This window comes from Nasonia vitripennis, chromosome 4 (genome assembly GCF_009193385.2).
Source record: "Nasonia vitripennis strain AsymCx chromosome 4, Nvit_psr_1.1, whole genome shotgun sequence".
NCBI classification, from domain to species: Eukaryota; Metazoa; Arthropoda; class Insecta; order Hymenoptera; family Pteromalidae; genus Nasonia; species Nasonia vitripennis.
In genome coordinates this window covers 8,604,318-8,627,845 of record NC_045760.1, presented here as the reverse complement: position 1 = coordinate 8,627,845, position 23,528 = coordinate 8,604,318, and the positions used below count along the sequence as shown (strand labels likewise).

The 23,528-nt window shown below is 42.9% G+C and overlaps 2 protein-coding genes across 18 annotated transcripts in view; both read right to left on the bottom strand.

Annotated features, from left to right (window-relative positions):
- The window catches only part of LOC100118516 (flocculation protein FLO11), a 32,650-nt gene extending 32,370 nt beyond the window's left edge, over positions 1-280 (bottom strand). For 10 of the 15 annotated variants that reach the window (XM_031928620.1, XM_031928632.1, XM_031928631.1 and 7 more), the window contains exon 1: positions 13-278. The gene's annotated coding sequence lies outside the window, so the exon portion shown is untranslated. Of the gene's footprint in view, positions 1-12 lie in introns of all 15 variants that reach the window. The other 5 variants (XM_031928625.1, XM_031928627.1, XM_031928636.1 and 2 more) reach the window with 4 other exon arrangements.
- Positions 281-3,439: 3,159 nt separating this feature from the next.
- LOC100118478 (tubulin-specific chaperone cofactor E-like protein) overlaps positions 3,440-23,528 on the bottom strand; it is a 32,564-nt gene continuing 12,475 nt past the window's right edge. Inside the window, exons 2-9 of one of the 3 annotated variants that reach the window (XR_004227433.2) lie at positions 8,604-9,002; positions 7,463-7,877; positions 6,809-7,026; positions 6,281-6,450; positions 5,806-5,914; positions 5,577-5,681; positions 5,186-5,504; positions 4,847-5,114 (exon numbers count right to left, since the gene is read on the bottom strand). Coding sequence is in view for 2 of the 3 variants with exons in the window: in XM_031928731.2 (XP_031784591.1) it covers positions 5,316-5,504; positions 5,577-5,681; positions 5,806-5,914; positions 6,281-6,450; positions 6,809-7,026; positions 7,463-7,877; positions 8,604-8,990 (1,593 nt within the window). In the remaining variant the exon portion in view is untranslated. Of the gene's footprint in view, positions 5,505-5,576; positions 5,682-5,805; positions 5,915-6,280; positions 6,451-6,808; positions 7,027-7,462; positions 7,878-8,603; positions 9,003-23,528 lie in introns of all 3 variants that reach the window. The other 2 variants (XM_031928731.2, XM_031928733.2) reach the window with 2 other exon arrangements.

Here is a 23,528-nt window from a genome sequence, read left to right as displayed (position 1 = left end):
CTCATAACTTACGATACTTTCCGCTGTCAGCTACTACTCCGCTCTTCCATTCCTCGGCACACGAGCTTCACCTCGCTATAATCGTATAATCACAGACTGCATGACACATGCTTCACTAAACACACTGCTATAATATATATAATATATAGTATAACGTACGAACGATAGACAACGCGTGAAAGCACAGACACACATTCACACAGGCACCACGTGACGCCGCGAGCCGCTGATTATGTATAAATACGTGCGGGACGATCGACGGACGGGCGACGACTGCGGCCGCTTCGAGGGGAGTATTACCAGCGCGGCTTCGTCGGTGTATACTTGTGTGTGTGTGTGTGGGAGAGAGAGTTTGGGGGGGGGTATATCTGCCGCTCGAATGGCCAGCAGCGCTGTGTGTGCTGCAGGTGCTGCTATACTGGCGCACGTGTGTGCTTCTTGAGAGAAAAGAGTTGGAGAGCTTGAATTTGGTGCGGAGCTTTTGCATCGTAATGGTGCTCTTTTTTTAAGCCTTCGGAATATTCAGTGCATTATGCGTGAATGTCTAAAAAACTTCTTCGAGTAAGACGGAGTGGAGCGTGAATTTTAAACCGCATTACCGCGTCGCGCGCCGTCACAGCTAAATGAGCGTCTAATCCGTTTAGAGCTTTTTGCTGCTCGCTCTTTCGCGCTCTTCTTCCATTTCGCACGTGTCAATCACTCGGCGAGGAACCTTAAATAGCGCCTTCGCGCTGAAATTCTAAGTATACGCTGCGCACACAATATTATTATGAACAAAAAACCATCGACTCTTCAGAATTTTTTCGAAAGCTCCTCGAAATATCCTCAGCGTCGCAGCAAACAGCGAAACGAAATTCTCCTCTTACCCACTCAGTGAGAAAGGGAGAGAGAGAGAGAGAGAGAGAGAGAGAGAGAGAGAGAGAGAGAGAGAGAGAGAGAGAGAGAGAGAGAGAGAGTTCCCTCGACTCTCCCTCGGCCGCATCGATCGAGCCGCACGCGCGAGTCGTCCCCCTCGGGCATGTGTGCTCCGCGATAATCGGGGGAGCGAGACTCGAGTCGTGTCCCTAGGCTAGTGGCCTCTCTCGCATTTTAAATGAGTATAATATAGCCGGAACCAGAGGCTCTTTACCGTATGTGTGTATATGTTTGTTATTGTTCCTTTCGAGCGATCGCGGGCCAAATTTTTGTTTTCCGCCGAAAACACATACATTTTTCGCGGGGCCTCGCGCTCGACGGATGTAAACCGTTCGCGGGCTCTGATTACCGCGTATAAACTCGAATCGGAGTGTAAGCTTGCTCGAGTGGGTGTATGTGTATCCACGCGCGAGCTAATTTTGACGCTTATTTTTCTCTAGGCTTGTCGATGGTGTATGCTCCGATTTTGGCGCGTGACGGCCGCTGATTTTGATTGATTAAGCGTGTTTAGCGTAAATCGGAAAAAAAATCAGTAGATAAAGTGTACTTTAGTCAGACGCTCGAAGCATACTTGTTTTCGCAAGACTCTCGTGAATAATTTCGGCTAGTCTGGAAGTCCGTTTGTCGGTCCACTTGGCAGAACACAGAATCTTTCTGCCGGGGCTAGGAGAAATATTTAGCTTTTTGTGTACAGCTGATGGACGGGCAGCGCGCTTGCGTTTGTACACACAAAGGGGCTCGAGACTCGTTAATTCAATACTGCCGGCGTAACTACGAGAGAAGCTTGAGATTTCTCGAGCTTAGCTCGAGCTTCGAGCGTTTCCTCGAGTAAATCCCGAATTCGCTAAGGCGAATTTGTATATGTATTCGGGGAAGCATTAGTTATACGTTTTATATTCGCACTCTAAGATTTTTCAGCGCCTAATTAACATTCGACCTTCAAACTATGCATCGAAGCTTGCACTACTTATGTATCGCGCGGGATTAATTAAAATTCAATTAATCGGCTAAATTAGATAGGCGTCGGATCCAAATTAAAATCGCTGATATCGTATGCGCTGCCGTCAAGATAGGAGAAAAGCTTGTACGTGTATATAATATATATAACAGCTTGCGCGCGAAACTTGCAGCGTCGGTCTATATAGGACCGGGAGCTTGTTATGTGCAAGCTTGCGTCACGCGCGTGACGTAACGTTGATGGACTGATGCGAGAAAATTGAGATGGAAGTTTTGCGCGAGTCGACAATGAACGAGAGATTTTTTTTATGCAGTTGCACAAGGTATTTTTTTTTTTTTTTTAATCTTTCTGTACATTGCGTTTGAATTGGGAATTCGGTTTGATATACCTTTCACTGATAACGAGTGGTACAGAGGGCTGTTTTCTTTTTTTTCAAAATCAGTTGTAGAGGTGTATAAGTGTTTAAGCAACTTTATTTAATTTTTTTTATATCACTTAATAGGATCACACTTAACTTAATAAAATAATAATAATATGGAAGAGCTCAATAAATATATCCAAAGAAACATCTTCCAAATAAAGTGTAACTATAAAGAGAGCCTAGTCATGGCTCGAATCAAAGTATATAAATATTTTACAACATGTAAAAAGCATCACTGTTATATTTCGTCGTATCTATCATTTAATAAAAGTTTCAATAAAAAAAAAATCGCAACAAACTCGATAGAAATAGATTTGCATTTCTCTTGCGGCAGTTAATTTATAGTTTTTTTTCTTGCTTTTTTTGTTTGTTATTTCATTTTTTGTACACAGTTATTCGTCACTATTTTATTTAACATTTACGTATTCGATCACATAAATCAGTTCTTCTATTCGTTCTTATAGTGGCATTGTTATACGAAAAATAATGAAGAAATGCTTGCTTCCACATATCCGAGTAACACACGACAATAAACTCAAACGATTAAATTTGATTAAACAAAACTAGAGTCTACGATTTTGTCAGCAATAACGAAAAAATGTATCATACTCTATACATAAAAATTTTTATAACGTCAAGGAAATAAATTTATGATAACAATGTAATTAGTAAGTCGAAATGTATTTACATGGTACACTTATCGAAACAATATCATGGATTCGTCGAAATTAGTATTTGCTTATCCGACGGTTTGGACAGGAATACAAAGGCAACATGATTTTAAATCGAATCTTTTGCTGACGGCAAATTAGACTGCACAAACGAAAAACTATATTGACTTGAAAATCGAATTTCCACCAAAGATATCAGTGTTATAAGTGTACATAGTGTTTGCGAAAAAAATAAGAATCTACACAACGAGATCGGACATTTTTACGGTACAAACGAGTTTGTCATTTTTATTATGCTTTTCTCAGTTTTCTCTTTTTTAGTGTTCTCTATGCATTAGTTACGTACATACATCGTTCTCTTTTTTCCTTGCGCCAGGACAATGATCGCGGGGTCGTAGTCATAATTTTCGCTTTTCAGCCCATTCTCTTGTCGTTTTCCTATTTCTTTTTCAAATGTATACACTTTGCGTGTCCACAAAATGTGGAAAAATCGTGAATGAAGCAGAGGAAAAGCTCTTCTCTTTCTCTCGTGTATTGTTCGCCGAGACTAAAGACGCGTACAATGCTTGTGTGATCGTGTATTTCATATTTTGTTCGCCTTTTTTGTTCAAGAAAAAAAGATACGAATTTCGATTGCGCGTTGTTTACTTCGCATATATTTACATAGGGCAGTGTTATAAAAGAAGTTATACGTATCTTGAGATTTAAGAGGATTCCGGAAGGTTTTTCATCTGAAGCCCTAACTATCTTTTGACGAATACGCTCTACTTGTAATTTACGATAGTACGACCTGCTCTACAGTGATAGAATTTCAGAAAGAAAGAAAATTTGATCTTCGAGATTAGAGATGACGCTGAAATGTTGAGCTCCGAAATCCACTTAAAGCTACTACAGGCACTAGAAAATGACTCTTCAAGGCTATTTTGCCATTTGCTTCATCGGGTCCAAAAGGTAGGAAAAAAATACTCCCCGTCCAATACTTATAGTGTCATTTTCCCCTGTCTATCGAAATCCGCATTTTTCAACCAGAGTACAAGCGAGTATCGACTTTCTTAAGTTTCCTCTCGAAATGCCCGTAATTCGCTGCCCCGACGTTTCGTATACCAGAGACTGTTGACTCGTCTTATTTTTTTTCACGATTCGTGTCCGAAGTTAATGATTTTTTTAACAAAGAGAGACAAAGCATTGATTGACAGCAAAACTTGTGTCTAATTTTCCGCTTCAAGACTCACTCTCGCTAAAGTATACATATCATTGTCGTTGTTTTTGAACACTTCCTTCAGAAGATAATTGTCAGGTGTGACGCTTTATTGTGAGTTCGAAATAGGCGAAAATTCACTTAAGTACCGAACGAACCTTGAACTTATATCGAATATATCGAAAATCACCGACTGACACCATAGCTCTGACCCGCGCACAAACAGCCAAGGCTTTGCAGAAAAAATCACCGAAATCGATCGAATAGCGTCCTAAATCTGACCAGACAGGTATGGGATCGTTTATATTCCATCGAATGGAAATATTCGAGATGGATGCTGTTTGATCGAGTGCACCGAACGTTCACCTGTGTTTTTATTGCTTACCAAAATCACTCATGTTTCCACCCGTTAAGCTACAAAAATATTTCTCTTTCCTCCCATATTCTCATACATCAGTATATCTTACGCACAATTCAGCGAGTTTCATTTGTTCGGGGAAATGTGAAATTCAACATGAAAAAAGTTTTACCGACCCTCTGCTTTTGATTTCGTTCACTGTAGCCAGTTATTACAATAATTTTACAATTCTACTGCCCGTTCCACACTCGAAACGTGCCTGCACATTCACGCATCGTCGCATCCGTCGATCCTTCTTCTAATCATCATCAAAGAAAATCATTTCACAATTTTTATTTCGTTTTCAAATGGCTCTGATAAAACAGTTGATACATCAGGACAGGGAAATCAAAAGTTACAAAATAACCGTCGCTCGGTCGATAAATTATCTTTATCACAATCCCTGCGAACGTACGGAAAGTCCTGTTTTACCGACGGTAAAACCAGGACACAATTCAACATCGTATAATTTCAAGTCCGTGCATCGCTCGCTCGTCGGACGGCATGCATTAGTGTAAAAGCACTCGCCTATACACTTGCGCGATTAATCAGCCCTGAAGAATCGATAAAGACGGCCGCCATATATGAGGTTAATACTTAGAACGTAAGTAAATATCAAAATCACTTGTTTTCATGATCGTCCGTCGGGCACTGATTCCGCGACACTTCCACGGAAAAAATCATCGTCGGGAAAGAGTTGCCACTGCGTCGTTCTCGTCCTGGTCGCGCCGTCCTTAGCGCTGACACGACCGACCTCAGGAACGAATGGAAGACTGCTGCTGCTGTGATTGCTGCTGCTGTTGTTGAGTCGTCGAGGATGGCTGCGAGACGAAGCGGTTAAGCTTGCTGTCGATTATGATCTCGTCGCCGTTGCGGATGTTGTATCGGTAGAGCTGCTTGTTCGGGTAGAGCATTTCTTCCGGTCCGTACTGAGATCGCAACTCCTAGAGTCAACAGGGAAGTTACGGTTATTATCGACTATCGGCGCACTGTTTTACCGACCGCAGTATACGTACTTGATCGATGTAGAATAGCCTCATACGATTCGCAGGAATTTTCACCATAGACTCTAGTTTAGTTTTCAATTCGAACACTGTTCGATACACGTCCACTGACCTCACCTGAAAAGAATCATTATCGATCAGTACATGCCGCGACGGTCACTGTGAACTATATCGCTAAAATCGATAAAGTCCTTTTCTCTCCTTCGCAATTCCAAGAAGCCTCAGGCAAGAAAAACTTTACCTCGACCAGGTCGCCATAGGTAAATTTAACTTTCACCCTCTTCTCCGGCGTCAAATCTACGTGCACAAGTGGATCGAGTTTTCCGTGAATTCCAACCAACTCGGCGTACCTGAAATGTCGAGAGAATTAATGAGACGATTTTCTTTCGTTTTTCGTTAAGAAATTGGGACGAATTGTAGCCGAGATCTAACTCGAAGCTCTAATTCTCTTTTAAATCACTTAATATTCCATCTACTGGAACTGCATTAGCTGCTCTGGTGGAAAGCAAAAGGAAGAAAGAAAGTCGCGGCCTTCGGCGGAAAATATCCGAGTTACGCAAGACAACGCGAAAATAGTCCTTCCCATTATCGATTACCACGAGAAACAAAGATGTGTATACTCGCGTGAATTCAATCATTTGATAAAAAAGTTATAACCACTGCGAAAAAGGGAATAGGGCAGAACGAAGGTCGGTCAGCGTATGAGGAGAGCTTACCTCTCGGGTCGATCGGCTTCCGGCTTGTCCATATAGTAACGAATGAAGGCGCGCTCGGCGTCCTCGCGCTCCTGCGACGAGATGACGCCGCCGCCGTTCAAGGTCTCCACGTTCGGCAGACGGGCTATCAGCAGCTGCCGCCTCTCGTGCTCCGTGTACTCGCGAGGACTCTGGAGGTGAAAAATTTGCGGATTAAGAAAACAAGATCAATAGTACTCTGAGCTTTATACTCAATTTCTTTAAATTTATTTTCATCTACTCTTACTAATAACATTCTAAAAAAATCATTAACGTCTTTTTTCATTGCCAACCAAAACTCAGCGCAAGTGCACTCTTCCGTGTTAAATTACTTTCCAACATAAACCACAGCAAGCGCATTTAAATATCTCTCTCGAAGCCGTATCGCCGTAAATATCTCGGCAATGATTCACAAACTGGCCGATACCAAAACGAGAGCACTGCATCGCAGCGATTCGGCATAATAACAATGATAATGATGATGATTCGAGGCTTATAAGCATTATGTACCTCGAACAAAGGGCATCCTTGAATCCTGAGCGACTTGAGTGCAGGGAACCTGGCGATTTTCTCGATGTCGTCCCACGTGGCCAATAACGTGCCATTGACATTGAGAAACCTGAGCAGTCGGAAGGGATCGTGCGCCGATCGGGCGCCGCTCGATTTGCACTCCGACTCCGTCCTGCAGTAGTTCGGCATCATGTCGTCCTCCTCGAAGTTACGGTTGCCTGCAACACAGTTACGTCGTTAGCTTCTTATTTTGTTTTTTATGAAATTTTTTTATGAAATTTGCAGTTGAAATATTCAAGCGAAAATTCGTATAGAATATAGTGGCCGAGTCCGATGCGAGACGATCGATATTTCAAGCTTCAAATCGCAGCGGGCTATTGTAGAGCGATCCATAATTGCGAATCATGCTCCGATGAAAAGCTCTTTTTGCTACTTCCATTGAACTTCACGCAAGTCCTACTTTCGCCGTTGGCTTTTATCAAATTAGCAACGAGCTCGAAAAAGGAAAATAAAACAACGCCACTGCGCTTTCGTTAACCTACTTCGTGAACCAATCTATTCGCATCGTCTGTTTTCAAAAACTTCTTATACTATATCAATAACTCTGCATCGAGAGTTGTTGAGTAAACTCAAAATTCCGAAGCCTCCTCGCACCTTTACCGCCGCATCCGTTCTCCAGATGAATGCCTCCGTTCCTCTCGACGATGTGATTCATGTTCTCGGTGTCCTCGTTCTCGGTGTTCTCGGCCCTCTCCCTCTCTTCCATGTCCAACGACCTGATGGGACACTCGGCGAGTACCAAGCTCTCCAACGATGGAAAGGCGTAGCCGAGCTTGGCAATTTCGGACCAGAACTCGATAGGGTTGCCGGTAAAGTGGAGCTTCTTCAAGGTCGGGTTACGGTTCTCCGGCTTGTCGAAACCCAGCTCCACCATCTTGTATTCGTTCAGGGACAGGTGAAGCTCCTCGAGGTTACGCAGCAGCCGGATGAGGCCCTGGACCGTCGACCAGGAGACGCGCGTTCCGTTGAGCACGAGGTTGCGCAGGGCGTCGTATTTGCCATCTTTTACCTGTTGCGAGCATATTTTTAATCAGTATTGTCATTTTAAATTCGTTTAAAAGTTACAAAATAATGATAATATTACCGAGTGGTCTACTTTTACTACTTACTGGCCGCGTAACAGCTTTTTAAACAGAAATGTCAAGTGCAGAGTAATACGCTTCTACTTTAAGCCGTACAAGTTTCCTCAACTTCCTGCATTTCAAAAAAAAATATCTCAAGAGAGCCGTTACGGACTTCCCTGACTTATTAAATTTACGCCGCAGCTAAACCAACACCGAGTGATACGATACAATAATCCTCCGCGTGATAATTCCGGAACAGCTGCGTAATTAGATTTAAGAGCCGTTGACCAGGTTAAATAAATATCCGAATCGAGTTGCACGAGCGAAAAGCGCATCGATCTAACGCGGTATTCAAATAAGCAACGCGAAGTCTTACGAGCGTATAGTCTACTCTGTGTGTGTGTATGTGTGTACGCCGAGCGTCTTTATGTTTTACATAAGAGACACGTCTTCCTACTGCTCTCGAGCCTTTACGCGCGTCTTCGGACGACGTTACTTTGCATTCGTTACTCTACACAACCACAACGTCTTCCGAATGTTATAACTCGCTGCTTTCATTTCCCGAGCGTATACGCAGAGAATAAAGAAAGCTCGTTACAAAACACTCGACTTCCAGACAGCGTATACCATTGACGTATATAAAAAAATGTTTCATCTACGCGAAACCTCACCTCCAGCGCTTCCGGCAGACTGTTGAAGCTCAGATTGACGAACTTGATCTTGGGCATGTGTCGCAATATTCCAAAGACCTCGTCCCACTTGGACAGCTTGTTCTGGGCGAGATCGAGTTCCTCGACGTTGCGGCACTTGCTGCGCAGCTTCTCGTCATCGGCCCCGGCGCACTCGATGTCGCAGTCCTGGAGAACGAGTAGGGCCGGCACCGTGTGCCGCGGCGACTTCTTGGGGATGAAGATGCTGACCGAGAGGGCAGCGCTTCGCGGCGAGCCACTCAGCTGTGCACTGGCTGACGTCTCCTGCTCGTCGTCGGTGAGACAGCAGTCGGAGGCCGGCGCCGTGTCGCCGTACTTGAGCTCCAGCGCTTCCAGCAACGACGGCATCTTCACTGCATTCTGCAATTTGGGAAATGATTGCGTTAGAGCTTGATGTTTATATACATCGTTTGTGTGTACTGTGTATTCGTGATGTGTATATAGGAAGTTTACCGATTTCTCCGACAACCGAATGAGAAAGTATCCCGATTTTGAGATATTTTCTAATCCCGCTCTAAAAATGTTTGCAAAATAGCACGGTGGAAAAAAACGTTAAGTATACGGCTCGATTCTAAGGATGTTCATGAATACATGTATTTAAATTGGTAGCGCTGATTACCGATTCAAAAGTACACGAGACCGCAGTCACGACCGCAAACTTGGCTTCTAAAAAACGCTCGGCTATATATATGTGCCGCACTACGTACGTCATGCCGAAAGAATACTCGAATGATTACTAACAAAAAAGAAGAATCTTCAATGATAAACTATTTTATACGTCTTCGATGTTGGTTACTCGCGTTGCTCGAACGAATCGCGCTATTTGTATTCCAGGACGTAACGCTTTAAACCGCATCAGTTTTCTAGATGCACAAAATTCGAGACTCGGCAATAATGTTTACATAAGGCTGTCTGTGCGGAGTATTCAAGATCGCGATTGGATATGCGCTTCGCGTTGTAAGATAAAATCGAAGAGGCGGAACTAGCGCCTTCTATCGCAGAGATGCTTCGAGGAAAAGCTTCTCCTCGTATAAAGTTATATCAATAAGAGAGATGCATGATATTATACTCCTATGTTTGTGTATAGGATGCAATGCCTCGCATATGTACGATGATTTCACTCTCAGGAAGACTACTCTTTTGGAATCAGAAATAAAGTCTGATGTACTGGAGTCCATTCGTTCTAATCACCGCCGGATGTTTTTTCTAAGTACATAAGTATATCGCGATTCAAATCCAAGGAAAACAGTAAAAATCGTTATTCCGCAGCAACAGCTGTTCCAAACGAATCACCCATTAGCCTCCATCCGAGCAAACAATACACTCTCGAATAAGAAGCGCATTAGCATATTGCGAGAAGATCGATTAATCCATCAAATTGTGCGTACCGACGACCGATCCTCGTAATTCTTTTTGTCGTGATTCACGGCGGAGCTCTGAAGCGCTCCACGAAAATCATTCGAGCTATGCACGTCGAAACGTAAGACGGATTCGCGCGCGGAGGTGGAATTTTATTCCTCGACCTTGCGGCTCTCCGTTTTCTTCGGCGAATTGATAAGAGGATGCAGGGAATATTCGGCTACTGTGAAGATTGCATTGTTGAAGAACGACAAATCTGAAATTGAGATTTATCCTCTTAATTGCGCGCCGTGGTTTTTAATGCTCTCTCGATGAATTTTTATATAGGTCAATATTAAAACTCAAGTTCAGGCTGCATTCAAGACCAAAGCAATCATGAAGCATAGCCTCTCTATCTTACGCGTCAAGGTTGCCTACAATGTTTAACTTTCTATTATGGAAAATGATCGATCGCTATAATCGGCTAATAAGTCACCGCGCTTAGCATATATTCCTCGTTTTTTACACTTCGTACGATAGCCCGACGTCCAAACACACTCCTCTCTCGATAATATCCCATATCTCTAATAAAAAAAAAGAACGATGCGACAAACGAATTCCCCACCCTCGCGAAAAGTCTCGGGTCGGGAAAGAAACTTTGATAGGAGCTCGCGCAAACAGTATTACAAATTGCCTGCTAGAGCTCTCGTCGCTGTCCTCCGCCGCTCTCCTTTGGCTCTCCTTTGTCCCGCGTATTTTTGCGCTCTCTCTCTCTCTCTCTCTCTCTCTCTCTCTCTCTCTCTCTCTCTCTCTCTCGTGTACAGAGAGACTTTGCCCGCATGACGACTCGAGCATAGGGAACGTCTCTGCAGATATGCTTTTTGGAGACTGAGAGCTGCGCAGTTGCGTAACGTTCGCGATGTTTGAATCGAATGTACACAGATATGATTTATTTGTGGTGTAGAATTGCATGGGAAATCGATTTGGCAATAGTTGGATTGTGGAACGTTATGTAGAACGACAAATCAATCCGTTGCGGGAAGAAAGGACTGGGGGTCTGGTGAGACGAGAGGATTGCGAGAGATGAAGATCGGAAATAAAGGTCAGATGCTCATTTGGATGTGCTGCTTTGTGTTGATTCGTCGAAACAGAGGAAAGTTTAAAGGGGCAATTATTTTAACGCTCTTTGTCCTGGGCAACTGCTTCAAAGTTCAGAAGAGCAATAGACGATTCCACCTGATGTTCATCACAAAACTCTGTTTCTCTTTATTTTTCCTTCAAACGTATAACCACTCGATCTCTTTCATAAAAATGAAAATTCCCCGAGCCATCGTACGACAAAAGCCACTCGAAAAGCTCTCCATCTCTGTCCAACGCTACACACACACACATAGGTACATAGCTACATCTCCCCGCAATTGGCGACGGCAGAAAGCGCGTGGGCGAGGCGACTAGAGTCACGGCGCTATTGCAGCGAATGTAACGCGCGTACGTATATGTACGACGACGGGTTCCCAGCTGCGCGCCGCGCAAAAAGACAATGGCACGACCTTACGGCGAATATGGTCAGACCAGATTCTAGCGAGCCTCTCTCTCGCGCGCGCTCTCGTACATCTGTTATTCCTGGCGCACTTGATTTTTCTCGTTGTATATGAACACCGCGAGAGCGAGATTCCGCGAGACGAAGAATATAAGGCTGTGGAGTCGAGATAGTTTTTCGAGTTCTTTAAGGATAATTTGGTTATTTCATTAAAAACAATTGTTTTCTTGATAATTTTATCCAGACTTATAGTTTTCGAGTGATTAGCTCGATAGAAGAAAACATAATGCATTGGCCCACTTACTCTAGGCTGAATAACCCATAGTAAGCCTCGGGAAGCGAGAGGAAAGGGCTAGATAAACCGAGACACGGAAAAAGGCTGCGGTGGAAATATATCGCTCGGTGAGATAAGTCGCTCGCGCGACAGACAGCCACTACGCGGCCGGCTGATTAGGTTCACGAGAGAAGCAAGCTGCATAAGTGCTGCCGGCGAAGACCCAGATAGAAGCTACAACGTGTGTTGGTTAGGTACTTGGATGAACAAATGGGTGAGGGAATGCAAAGAGGAGAGATTTGGTTACCGACTAAGGGTTTCTGAATTGCCGACGATCGTTTATCGTGCACATTCGGACATGTTTTGGTGATTGTTTGATGGGTAGATTGGAGAATCGTAGTTATTACAATGGAATGGAAATCAGATAAGTTGATTTTCAGTTGTTGACTATTAGGAGAAGCGCAAGTTGAGAGCATTTTGAACATAACCTCAATTATTACCGATCACGTACTGATATCGATACCGTATACCATGAACTACCAATACAAAGTTACAAAATTCTTAGAAATACATAAATTACTCGTTGTACATGAAAAATGTAGCACCAGTAGAATAAATCAATATATCGAATACCACGACCTTAGAAATATAAAGACCAACACTCTCACGATTTATTTTCCACGTAAAAGCTTGCCTCCAGCGCAGTATATACGTTGCCGTTGAATTGGTCGCGGCGGCGGTCGGTATATCGACGCTGCTTATTTTCAGCGACCCAAAACTATTACTCAAACCGCTGTTATCATGTACGAGAGCCAGGATCTATCGTAAATCTGAAACGCGTCGCCGACACGCCACTTTTATGCTTTTGCGTATATGATTGAAGTCCAAAAGCGAGAGCAGATTTATCGTGGCGTAAAACGACTAATTTTAGAAGCTTCTTCGCGTCAAGGATGTTTCTCAAAGGTTCTCTGAAACATGGCATTTGGATCGTACATCTCTGTAACTCTTTCAACTAAGCACATATTCCCTTACACACCGAAACATTGTACATCCATTGTGAGCAAATTCTTCTTAAAATAAGTTTCCACGCGATACCGCCTTTTTTGCGCGCTTTCGCTCCAAATATTTCGATATCGGACTAAATAAATCAGCAGCGATACGAGCGCGAAGCGACGGCAGGAGAAAAAGAAACAACCCCTATAGACCGCAGTCCGGATATATACACACATTGTTTACACGAGATTCCAGTGGAAATCCTCCGCGCGCGTGCGGCAGAACGTCTGGACTTCGTTTGCAGAGAGACCCAGATAACTCGGTGATCTGCGTGTGCTCCGGTATAGCGCTGCAACTCTACATGTATATGTAGACACGGTAAGCACGAGAGCAAATCCGCTACCCGCTGGGCATATACGGAGTGTTCCAGCTCTAATTTGATCCTGCGGAGATCTATTTCTTTCGCTTCTCGTGAATTATCGATCTGTTAACCGTATTTGGCTCTAATGCATTGTTAAAACGTTTCTTTTCGGATAATTTTTGTTTGATATCATATGAAACTATTTCATGTCGTACTTTTCCGTTTTAATTGGTCAAAAATGCAATCAAATTAATAAACTATTAAGCTATAACGACAATAGATTATTTCAAACTCGCTTCAAACAAGCCAAACCCCTCATCATCGGATCTAAAGACACTCCTCATCAATTATTCAAACTAAATCCAGCCCACAAAACCTGGCGTACACGGCACGTATCTTCTCTCTCTCTCTCTCTCTCTCTCTCTCTCTCTCTCTCTCTCTCTCTCTCTTCCCCATCCTCACGATATCACGAAGCTGCACACACACACACACACAAGTCGTATATAGTTTGCAGCATTATACACATTGAAAGCGGGCTCAGCACGTCTTCTACACACACATACATTCACCGCGGCAGCTATATTGCGCTCATGTACATGTACGTGAGCGGGATGCATAGGTGCGCGAACGAGCGAGGGGCGTATTATACGCTGCGGCTGCTGCGGCTCCTACGTAATCGCGATCGGTTCAACGGCCATGCGAAATTAACTTTCTCTCTAGCCGAGCTGCTGCCGCTGCCGCGAAAGTCGCATCGTCCCTCGTGTATACACGCGCGTCTAGGAGAGCGTTTTGTGAAAAGGAGAATGGAGCCGCGTGTTCGGATTGTTGTCTTTTTTTTGGACTCTGATGTGGTGAGTTTGATATGGGAAAGGTGAGATTTGACTTTCTTGTTCGTGTTCAAGGGAAGTATGATCATGCATTGTGTTCCTATTTTTTGAACCGATATTCTGGGGACATTTAGCGAGAAATCGGTAAGTAGCAATGAAGATCTCGTCGCGGCTGTAGTCTCAGAGGTATACGAAGCAATAAAGTCGTTTCTTTCTTCGGTATTCCCATACGGGAAACGCCGAGAAAAAGAGTAATGACACAGAGGCTCGGGGTAAACGAACGAGTATAAACGGACGATTATAAGGATGACGATTTTTCTCGTCCGCTCCGAAGAAAGTACGCGCACGCGCGAGTGTATATTTGCTTTTGTTTTTATCGAAAGCAGACAGTTCGCTATAAATAATTGCGCTTCGGATCATTCTCATGTTAATGCACTGTGAGAAAGCGATACGCTGGCTGCAATTGCTCGTAATATCCTGTTTAATTAAAATGCACGCATATACTGGAAACCTTGAGCTACGGAACAATCGCTGAAATATCGGAAAATTAATCAAAAAGTAGTTTCATATACCATCAACTCGATCTAATTTACGAGTGAAGCGGATCGCATTCGTCGAGCTATTTAACTTTTGCGTAACTGCTCCTCGCGCGAGAGGGACCAGAAATAAAAGCAGCGACCCATCGAGCTCGGCACCGCCCGCATATCCGAAAATCCAATCGAGAGAGCCGGGCGTATCGAATCTCATCTCTCGAAACACTAGCAGAGAGCTGTGCGATACACGATGTCGGAACGGGGGCTTAATTAATGGGACCAGAGGTACGGCAGCAGCTAAATCCAGAAAATCGCGCGGCCTTGACCCTGCGCCAGAGACACACATATAGTACAGAGGGAGAGAGAGATGGAACCGGAGCCGAGATATGCTATATACCGGGGCTGACCTAGAATCCAATTGCGCGAGAAATATTTTGGAGCCAGCGAGCGAGCTGTGTGTTACGTCGTATTTTTTTTTTTCTAGCCAGAGAGAGATGGGATGGGTTAAGGGAAATGTACACAGGCTTGTTTATATATAGATGAAGAGGAGCTGCAGAGAGATTTGTAATAAGAGAGTTATGAGTTGGTTTGTTTACTTTAGTTGAAGAGGCCCTCGGTGACCCGATTGACGGCTGAGGTTATGTCGAGCGATTTTTAGGTCAGTGGTTCCGACTATTTTTATAATATACCCGCCGTTTTACAAAAATAATGAAAAATGTTCACGTCCCCGCTGCACAACTCGCCCCGAGCCGACAAGCAGAACCTGTCCGGAGCAATTCACTTCGATCGGACGCGGAAATGTCTCGCTCGGTATGGTAGATAATGTACGAGATTAGCAAGACACGTGTGCAATTTATTATACGCCAAAGGGTTCGAAGGTGTGCTCAATCTCTCTTTTAAATCCAGATGCGATACTGCCGAAGCGCCTCGTTAATCGGATTATTTCTGCCCAGCACTGCAAAGCTAAAGAGAATCAGTCCTCAATTGGGTTATAGACGCGTCATCAGAAGAGCTGACGATCGGCTTTTCGATTTCAGGAATCGCGGATGATTTCAACGACGCGTAGTTACACAACGATGAGCTTAAAAAAAGTTCGGATGCGACAGAGGAGAGTAGCTTTTCATTGCGCGATGTATTTCTCATTCGTTCTAAAAATCAGATTTAAGACTTTCGCCCATAAACATGATTGGATCTCTCGGTCATACCTCAACGGCTTCATTCGTCGGACGGACGAAATTGATTAGAGTCGTGAATTTGAAAGTGAATTCTAATGCGAACGCCGCTTTATGTATGAAAAATTTCACTATCATTTCGCAATAATTAAGCAAAATCTCTCGAAGCACACACGAGTTACCATTATTCATGTATAATGAAAAATGAATTGCGCAAAATTAAAATATCTAAATTATACATTCGATGAAAACTACTTGTGTATTTTTAATGTCCGTGTAAAATATAGCGTTTTCCAAAGCGAGGGAGAGAGAGACTATGAATATAGTAAAAGTGAACGTTTCAATGACTGAGCATGCGAGTGTATACATGTATATATTGTTCGTCTGCGTACACGGACGTAAAACCACCTTTACATCTCTCTTGCAGCCATTGAAATTCTCGTAATATCGCTGCTCTAAATCGAGTACATACACTTATATTTCTCGGTTTTATATACACTTATGTATTTATATTCTTGCTCGAGGTGCTTCAAAAAGCTTTGATAAAACTCGTTTAAAATCGACCCTCTCGCTTTCTTCCCACCCACCTCATCATACCATCGACGTTAACGTCTTAATTGGAATTTTTCCTGCATTTTGAACAGTATTAAGTCCATAGCCTCCACGAGATCTCCCAACAACGAGGCCAGCTCTAACGCGAGTGATAAAATGGGAAAAGTCCTTTCGAATTTCACGCTCGAGTTGCGTCACGCGCGCGCGCATTGCCACCGCGTTTTGTTGCTCTCGGCTCCTATACACTCACACACACACACACACACACACACACGCGCGCATACATTTGCCGCACTGGATCGGGTCTCGTTTGCGTCTAGTGCAGGTGCAGCGCGGATCACGTGTTTTTTGCACGAACAGATGGGACTTGTATACGCCGCGGCTCGTTCTCCTCTTTTGGACTGAGCTACAGCGGAAATAGGGTGATTTGTAGCGTAGCTCGCTATATACGCTGTGCCTTCTTTTTTTTCTACGCTGAATTTACATGGATTCAGCGGAGGTTATTTTTATTTATACGCTCGCATGCAGGTGAAATGGACTCGCGGCACAGGAAATTATCGGTTAGGCGAGACGGCAGACGCGATAATCGGCTGTAAATTAGGTGAAATATATTTTTGAAACAAAAGATAATGAGATTATACCCTCTGCGTGTATTTTCTAACGTACATTATCAATCGGAGAACTTCCGCAAAAACGGCTTCCTCCTATACCATCACAATCAGCCCATAAATCTACTCTTCTACAGCTAGTCTTGATTTGTACGGAGCAACAACAAAATTAATAACGTCGAGAGCTGCAGTACAGTATAGGCCTCCGGGCTTTGCATTATACGAGCGTTTTCCTCTCCACATCAGCCAGCGGAGCACCGGGGAAATTTCTCTCTCCTCGTCGGTGCAAAAAAGATCCTCGTAATAACGCGAAATAATGATCCTTTTTCCGCCGACGGAGGATTTTTAACGATCGTTTGCCTCGCTGCGCTCTCTCGATCTTTCATTGACGATATAATCGTAGAGACCCGAACAGTGCCTTTTGTCGAACGTAAAGTTTTGTATGGAGGATGTACCCGAGACTTTTTATTTTTCGAAGCGCGAAAAATTGTTCGTTCGCGAGTAATATTATATGTTCGTGATTCGAAAATTTGTTTCGCTTGTAATTTATTTTCGCTGATTCGAAATGTATTTCATGAATCACAGGTGCTATCGGTAAATAATCTTATCGGAGAGAGTCTGGCTTCGAATAACTGGCGAATTATGCTCGAAGACTGCTCGGATTTTTCACCGCCGCGAGCCTCATTAATATCACTTAGCGTAATCGCCAATTTCCGTGGAAACTTTACAATAAACGAATTTACTTTCACTGCGCACTACTTATCCTACATTCCCGACTATCCTTTTTACACAGCAGCTGAAATATCAACGGAGCGGAATATCCGAGCCGAGATACTTCCCATGATTGTCCGAGCTCGAATAATAAACAATTCAAACGGCAAATTAACGTTGAATCATCGCCATTCACTCCCGGCAAGAAGTCCATTGACAAAAAGGCGCAGCCGCACAAAGAAACAACGGCCGAGTTCAAAGTTGCTCAACGTCGAGCTTGTCGCGAGAGCTAACCGACAAAAAGATAAGATTTTTCCAAAGCCGTCGTCTTTCACTGCTCTACACCGCGTAGCTATATAGATCCCAGGGAGATTTCTCCTCTTTCTCATCTTTCTTTTGGCTCGACCGCAAGTACTTGAAATCATATCGCGGATCGTTTCTAAATCGTCAGCAGTGCGACTCGCCTCTGTCTCAGTCGACGATCGATATGAATGTATGCGTTTGAAGCCATAGTGTAATAATATCGAAGGTCAGTTTGACACGATGATTAAATATTTTTTGAAGAGCATAGAAAGCGAAAATACTTGATCTTTGATCCCCAGGTATCGATGCTTGTATTTTGCACTCTCGGCGCGTGATTGATCGATTGTACGTTGTGGTTGCTCAGCCGAGAGCGAATACGCGTGTGTGCATAAAAATCGATTGAATTTGACGTGTAATTTGTATTGATATTATATTAAATGAAATAATGCATCAAAGTTGTAATCACCAGGCACGAAGCTAATTTAGCCTGGCGAGTATTTATGTATGTTAAAAGCACAGTCGAGTCGAGGTGTTGACGGAATGTAAAAATAGCCTGAGAAGAAAGGCGCAGAACGTAACTGACTGCAAAACGATCTTTCATCGACGAGATATAGGTGAAGATTAAGTATATCCAAGATATGTTATTTAATCGTTTTACATTCGCAACAAACTTATCCTAGACTCGTCGCATACTCAGCTACACTGAGAAAACTAGATATTAAAATTTACTACATATGCAGGAAAAATTACTATATTATATAGTAACGGATGGTTATACTTGCTTTGTGTTAAAATTTACTATCTCAGATAGTAATTTCTATACTGAAATGAAATTTTTTTAAATTTAATTTTTTTGTTTGCTGGCCAATTTTACGCGCTTATTAGAATATTATTATTATTATTATTGATATTTAATGTTGTTAAGTGAAAGAAATTAATGAAAGAAAGAAATTTTTTGCGGAGATGGGAATCGAACCTGGACCTCTGGTATGGGAGTCGAGCGCGCTGACCACTTAACCAAACAGTACTGTTATGTACTTATTTCAAATCTGATATATTAATCACATTTACTCATTGTTAATATTAATAATAAATTGACCAAAACTAATAAATAATAGCAGCGAATGATATTTTATCACTTAATAATACCAGATAAACAAAAAATTATAGATGTTGGTCTCTGATTACTCCATAAATCAACTTTATAACCTCAAATTCTGGCACACGGAGAAATTCTTAAAATAATTGTTACTATATAATGTAGTAATTTCTAGTAAACACGTAACAAATTTTAATATAAGTCTAACAATTTTTACTATGAATATAGTAAAAATCGTCATGGAGCGAGTATGACCTGCCGTTACTATCTAATATAGTAATTTTTCCTACATATGTAGTAAATTTTAATATATAGTTCTCTCAGTGTAAGATAAAAGTCACCGTCTCTCGAGCTCATCACACTTTCGTCATTCGATCCCGGCACTTTCGTCGATCGCGTTATAAAAGTGGCTTTCGGAGGCCGAGCTCGTCGCGTCGCTCCACATCGCCGCTAAATATATAACGCGTGTGAGAGAGTTAGAAGAGCCGGTGGTCGGCTGTTGCGAAAGACGATGCTTATACCGATGCGCCTGCGAACACACGGGTGGAGTAGAATTGCACGTGCGTCGAGAATGCTTTTCACTCGAGCCCGTAATCTGTGCCACGCGCTTGTGTGTTTGCTTTTGATTTCTGGGATTCCGCTACTGGTGCGGCGCAGCTCGGTGATCTAGATTTCGGGAGCGGGTGTCTGTATGTCCAGAACTTTTTTCTTCCGATCGGATTTGCGGAATTAGCTTTTAAAAGCGTATAAAGTAAAAATTAACGCGTGGTACTCTTCCTTTTTCCTCGTCATTGTCATTTATACAAGCCAGTTTCTATTTCTGCGCGCACTCGGTACCCATTATACTAATTTCCGCAGCTGTATATTATATTCTTTTGTGTTGTGCATAAAAATGTTCCTTTTTTATTAGAAAGCACCGCGTCCTCTTGTGGCGTACAACGTATTTATTTTTCATTTCAACTCTTACTCTCGAGACTTGAAAAGAAAAAGAAGTCGCGACGCTGCAAAAGGAAGTATAAGTCATTCATTCAACAATACTTTGTATAACGCGATTCCAGAGATCATAATCTGCATCTCGTTAATTCGCGCGTATTTTAACAGTAACCTTTATTCCGACAGTCGAGTTACACCGCGCATAACGATCACACGTTCTCGTTCTCGTTCGCTAAGCCGCATCGAAGCAAAAGCGCAACCGGTATACACATTATACCTATACGCGTATAGCTACAGGGTCTGCATTTAGATTTTCGTACATCTGTTTCGCATATTCGTTCGAGGAAGATTAACTCGCTGCCGAGCGTGAATATAGTTCTACGAATAGAGACAAACGCGAATTGTTTGCGTCCGCCTATAACGCCAAGAAATTTCGCGCACGCGCAACCGAAAATTAATAATTGCGTCATTTCGATTTCCCAATATCGAGCGTTCTATATGTACACCTCATTAATATATACCTCGTATAATGGGCTTATGAAATCGTTACCACCAAAACGATCCCTGACGCAGTAGATACATTCTATATAATAGCCGTTAAAATATCATCTCACGCGAAATTAGGACACGCGGTTTATAATCGTCCGTCTCATTAAAAAGCAATTATCGAAAAATTTCTCCGGCACGCAAGAATCAATCAAATCTTTCCAAACTTTAATCTAGACCCTCTATCTCTCTACGTCGGAATTTTCAGAATAATAAGCCGCGGCGAGTATATACAGCAGCGTCGGAGTGAACGGCTTACAGTCGCGTCGCGAGGTCGAAGGACGAGGAAACCAAGCCGCTCTCGGACCCTCCGCTATAGCTGCACATGTTCGTGTATATCACGTAGTACACTGCTGCTGCTTGCAACGGCACGCGAGCACAGGGTCAGCGCTTCACCTTTGTGCGCAACGGCGGCCGCTGGTGTGTAATCTATGGGTAGCTCGAGACTCTATGTATACGGGAGATTGTAGCTCTGTGCACGGGACGTGATATGATTTTGCGATTGCTCGTGTTGTTTAGGTTTGCACGTGGCTTTGTTTTCGGATTGTTAGGTGGAAAAGATCGAGTGTATTGGATGAAAGTCGCTTGTACGTGTTTTTAAGATGGACTTACTGTGGTATCTGGGAGGTTTTTGACAATTGCAAGAAGGTTTGAAACTTACCTGAAACATAGAGAAAAATAATTCGTTATAATCATTTTATACATTGAAAATATTATAGTTTAGTTCAAAACGATTAACGTAAGCTATTTGCGCCTCATCATACCCACAAAATGAAATTAATTAACGACGTAATGCAGCTATACCCCCAATCATGATATCAATAACGTCTTCCAAGCATCGTACAATAAATACCCATAAATAACCCATAACACTCTTAAAACAGAGCCATTCCCCAGCAAAGCCTCATTATTCCTCTTTTTCAATTTCATCGTGGAAAACAATGCCGCACAAGCAGCGGCGACGACGCAACGTCGTCGACGCACCGGCCGATTATTCGAGTGGGCGCGACGGCCTTGGCCGGTGCAACTGGCGGCGGCGAAAGAGAGAAAACGATGTATATACGCCTCGGGATTTTCTGACAGAGTGAAATGGAAAATTTTGCACAGTCTGTACGTTGTACACGTATAGGTGCGGTCTGCGTCGATTGATACGAAGCATATCCCTGGTAGAAACGTTAACGGTTAATAAGCTAAGTTTTGGGCTACTTAGCTAAGTTGTGGTTAACAAATTAAATAAATAAGAGTTTAAACATTATAAATGCATAGATATACACATTAACTCAAGATAAAACAGAACATTTGCTTGAAATTTGTCCAATGACTGTTACAATCCAGAAATTATAGAAAAATATCTTGCAATCGTGAAAAATCCAAATATTTGTAATAAAACATGCAAACGTTTTTATGCAAGAAAAAAGGAAAAACAATTTTTAACTTAAAAATAATACTGTGTTGGTATAATAGACACGCACCACTAAAATATTAGCAATATTTTGCTTTATTTTTTTACATTCAAATTTGATAATAATGGTCAACTAAACTTAACTTTTTAACGGTTTTCACTCGTTAATTTTCTACCAGGGATACGTTCTTTTTTCAGCTTCGCGCACGATGATGTACTTATATTGGTATAGGTGCAATGAACTGTTTTACATCGCTGCGATTGATTCGGATTGTTTGGGAGAAATTCAAGCGGACTGAATTGTTTTTGTTTTTGAATTCATCCTAGCACAGAATATTATATGGGTGAAGCGTTTGTTTCTTAAATTTATAAAAGAATCATGCGCAGATCCTTCTCGAATTTTTACGAGCCAAGAAGCATATCCATATTCAAATTTTCCACAAAAGACGCAAACGCATCGCCGGGAATTCATGCAAATCAGCCACATTTATCCTCCTCCTTTTCTGCGCTCAACCCACTTGCCAAACTGCACCTGGATGATTCATCCCATTATACCCATGAAGCCTCGTATACTCCTTCCCCAATCGACATATCCATATAATCGCGCGTAGCCCATATAAAACAATCTTATCTCCTCGCTCGCGATTCGTCAAAAAATGTGAAGGAAGAAAAACGCGTTTACAAGCCCCGCGCAAACGCACCTCTTTCCCGTGTGCGTCACGCTAAGCCACTCTCGTTCTCTTTGTTCGCGCGAGAGATCGTTTTACTTGGCGTGCGTGTAAGTGCAGTGTTCGGTCTCGCATCGGCGGCGATCATCGACATGTGAGAAAGCCGTGACGCCGTCTCTCTCTCTCTCTCTCTCTCTCTCTCTCTCTCTCTCTCTCTCTCTCTCTCTCTCTCTCTCTCTTCTCTCTCTCTCTCTCTCTCCTCTCTCTCTCTCTCTCTCTTCTCTCTCTCTCTCTCTCTCTCTCTCTCTCTCTCTCTCTCTCTCTCTCTCTCTCTCTCTCTCTCTCTCTCTCTCTCTCTCTCTCTCTCTCTCTCTCTCTCTCTCTCTCTCTCTCTCTCTCTCTCTCTCTCTCTCTCTTCTCTCTCTCTCTCTCTCTCTCTCTCTCTTCTCTCTCTCTCTCTCTCTCTCTTCTCTCTCTCTCTCTCTCTCTCTCTTCTCTCTCTTCTCTCTCTCTCTCTCTCTCTCTCTCTCTCTCTCTCTCTCTCTCTCTCTCTCTCTCTCTCTCCTCTCTCTCTCTCTCTCTCTTCTCTCTCTCTCTCTCTCTCTCTCTCTCTCTCTCTCTCTCTCTCTCTTCTCTCTCTCTCTCTCTCTCTCTCTCTCTCTCTCTCTTCTCTCTCTCTCTCTCTCTCTCTCTCTCTCTCTCTCTCTCTCTCTCTCTCTCTCTCTCTCTCTCTCTCTCTCTCTCTCTCTCTCTCTCTCTCTCTCTCTCTCTCTCTCTCTCTCTCTCTCTCTCTCTCTCTCTAGCTGTCGCGCCTTTTTACGCACTTTTTTCCACGAGTCGATTGTCATCTGCTCTTATAAATAGCGGGTACCGCTTTTTGACCCTAGTTTGATTCTACGCACGCTTGTTTCTTGCATAGAAATGAATGACAAGCGAATTATGAATGGGCTAATTGTCGAGTTGTAGTGAGTAATCAATTGAATTCTCAACGTCCCTTGTGTCTTTTAGTTTTGTTTCAATAACTGA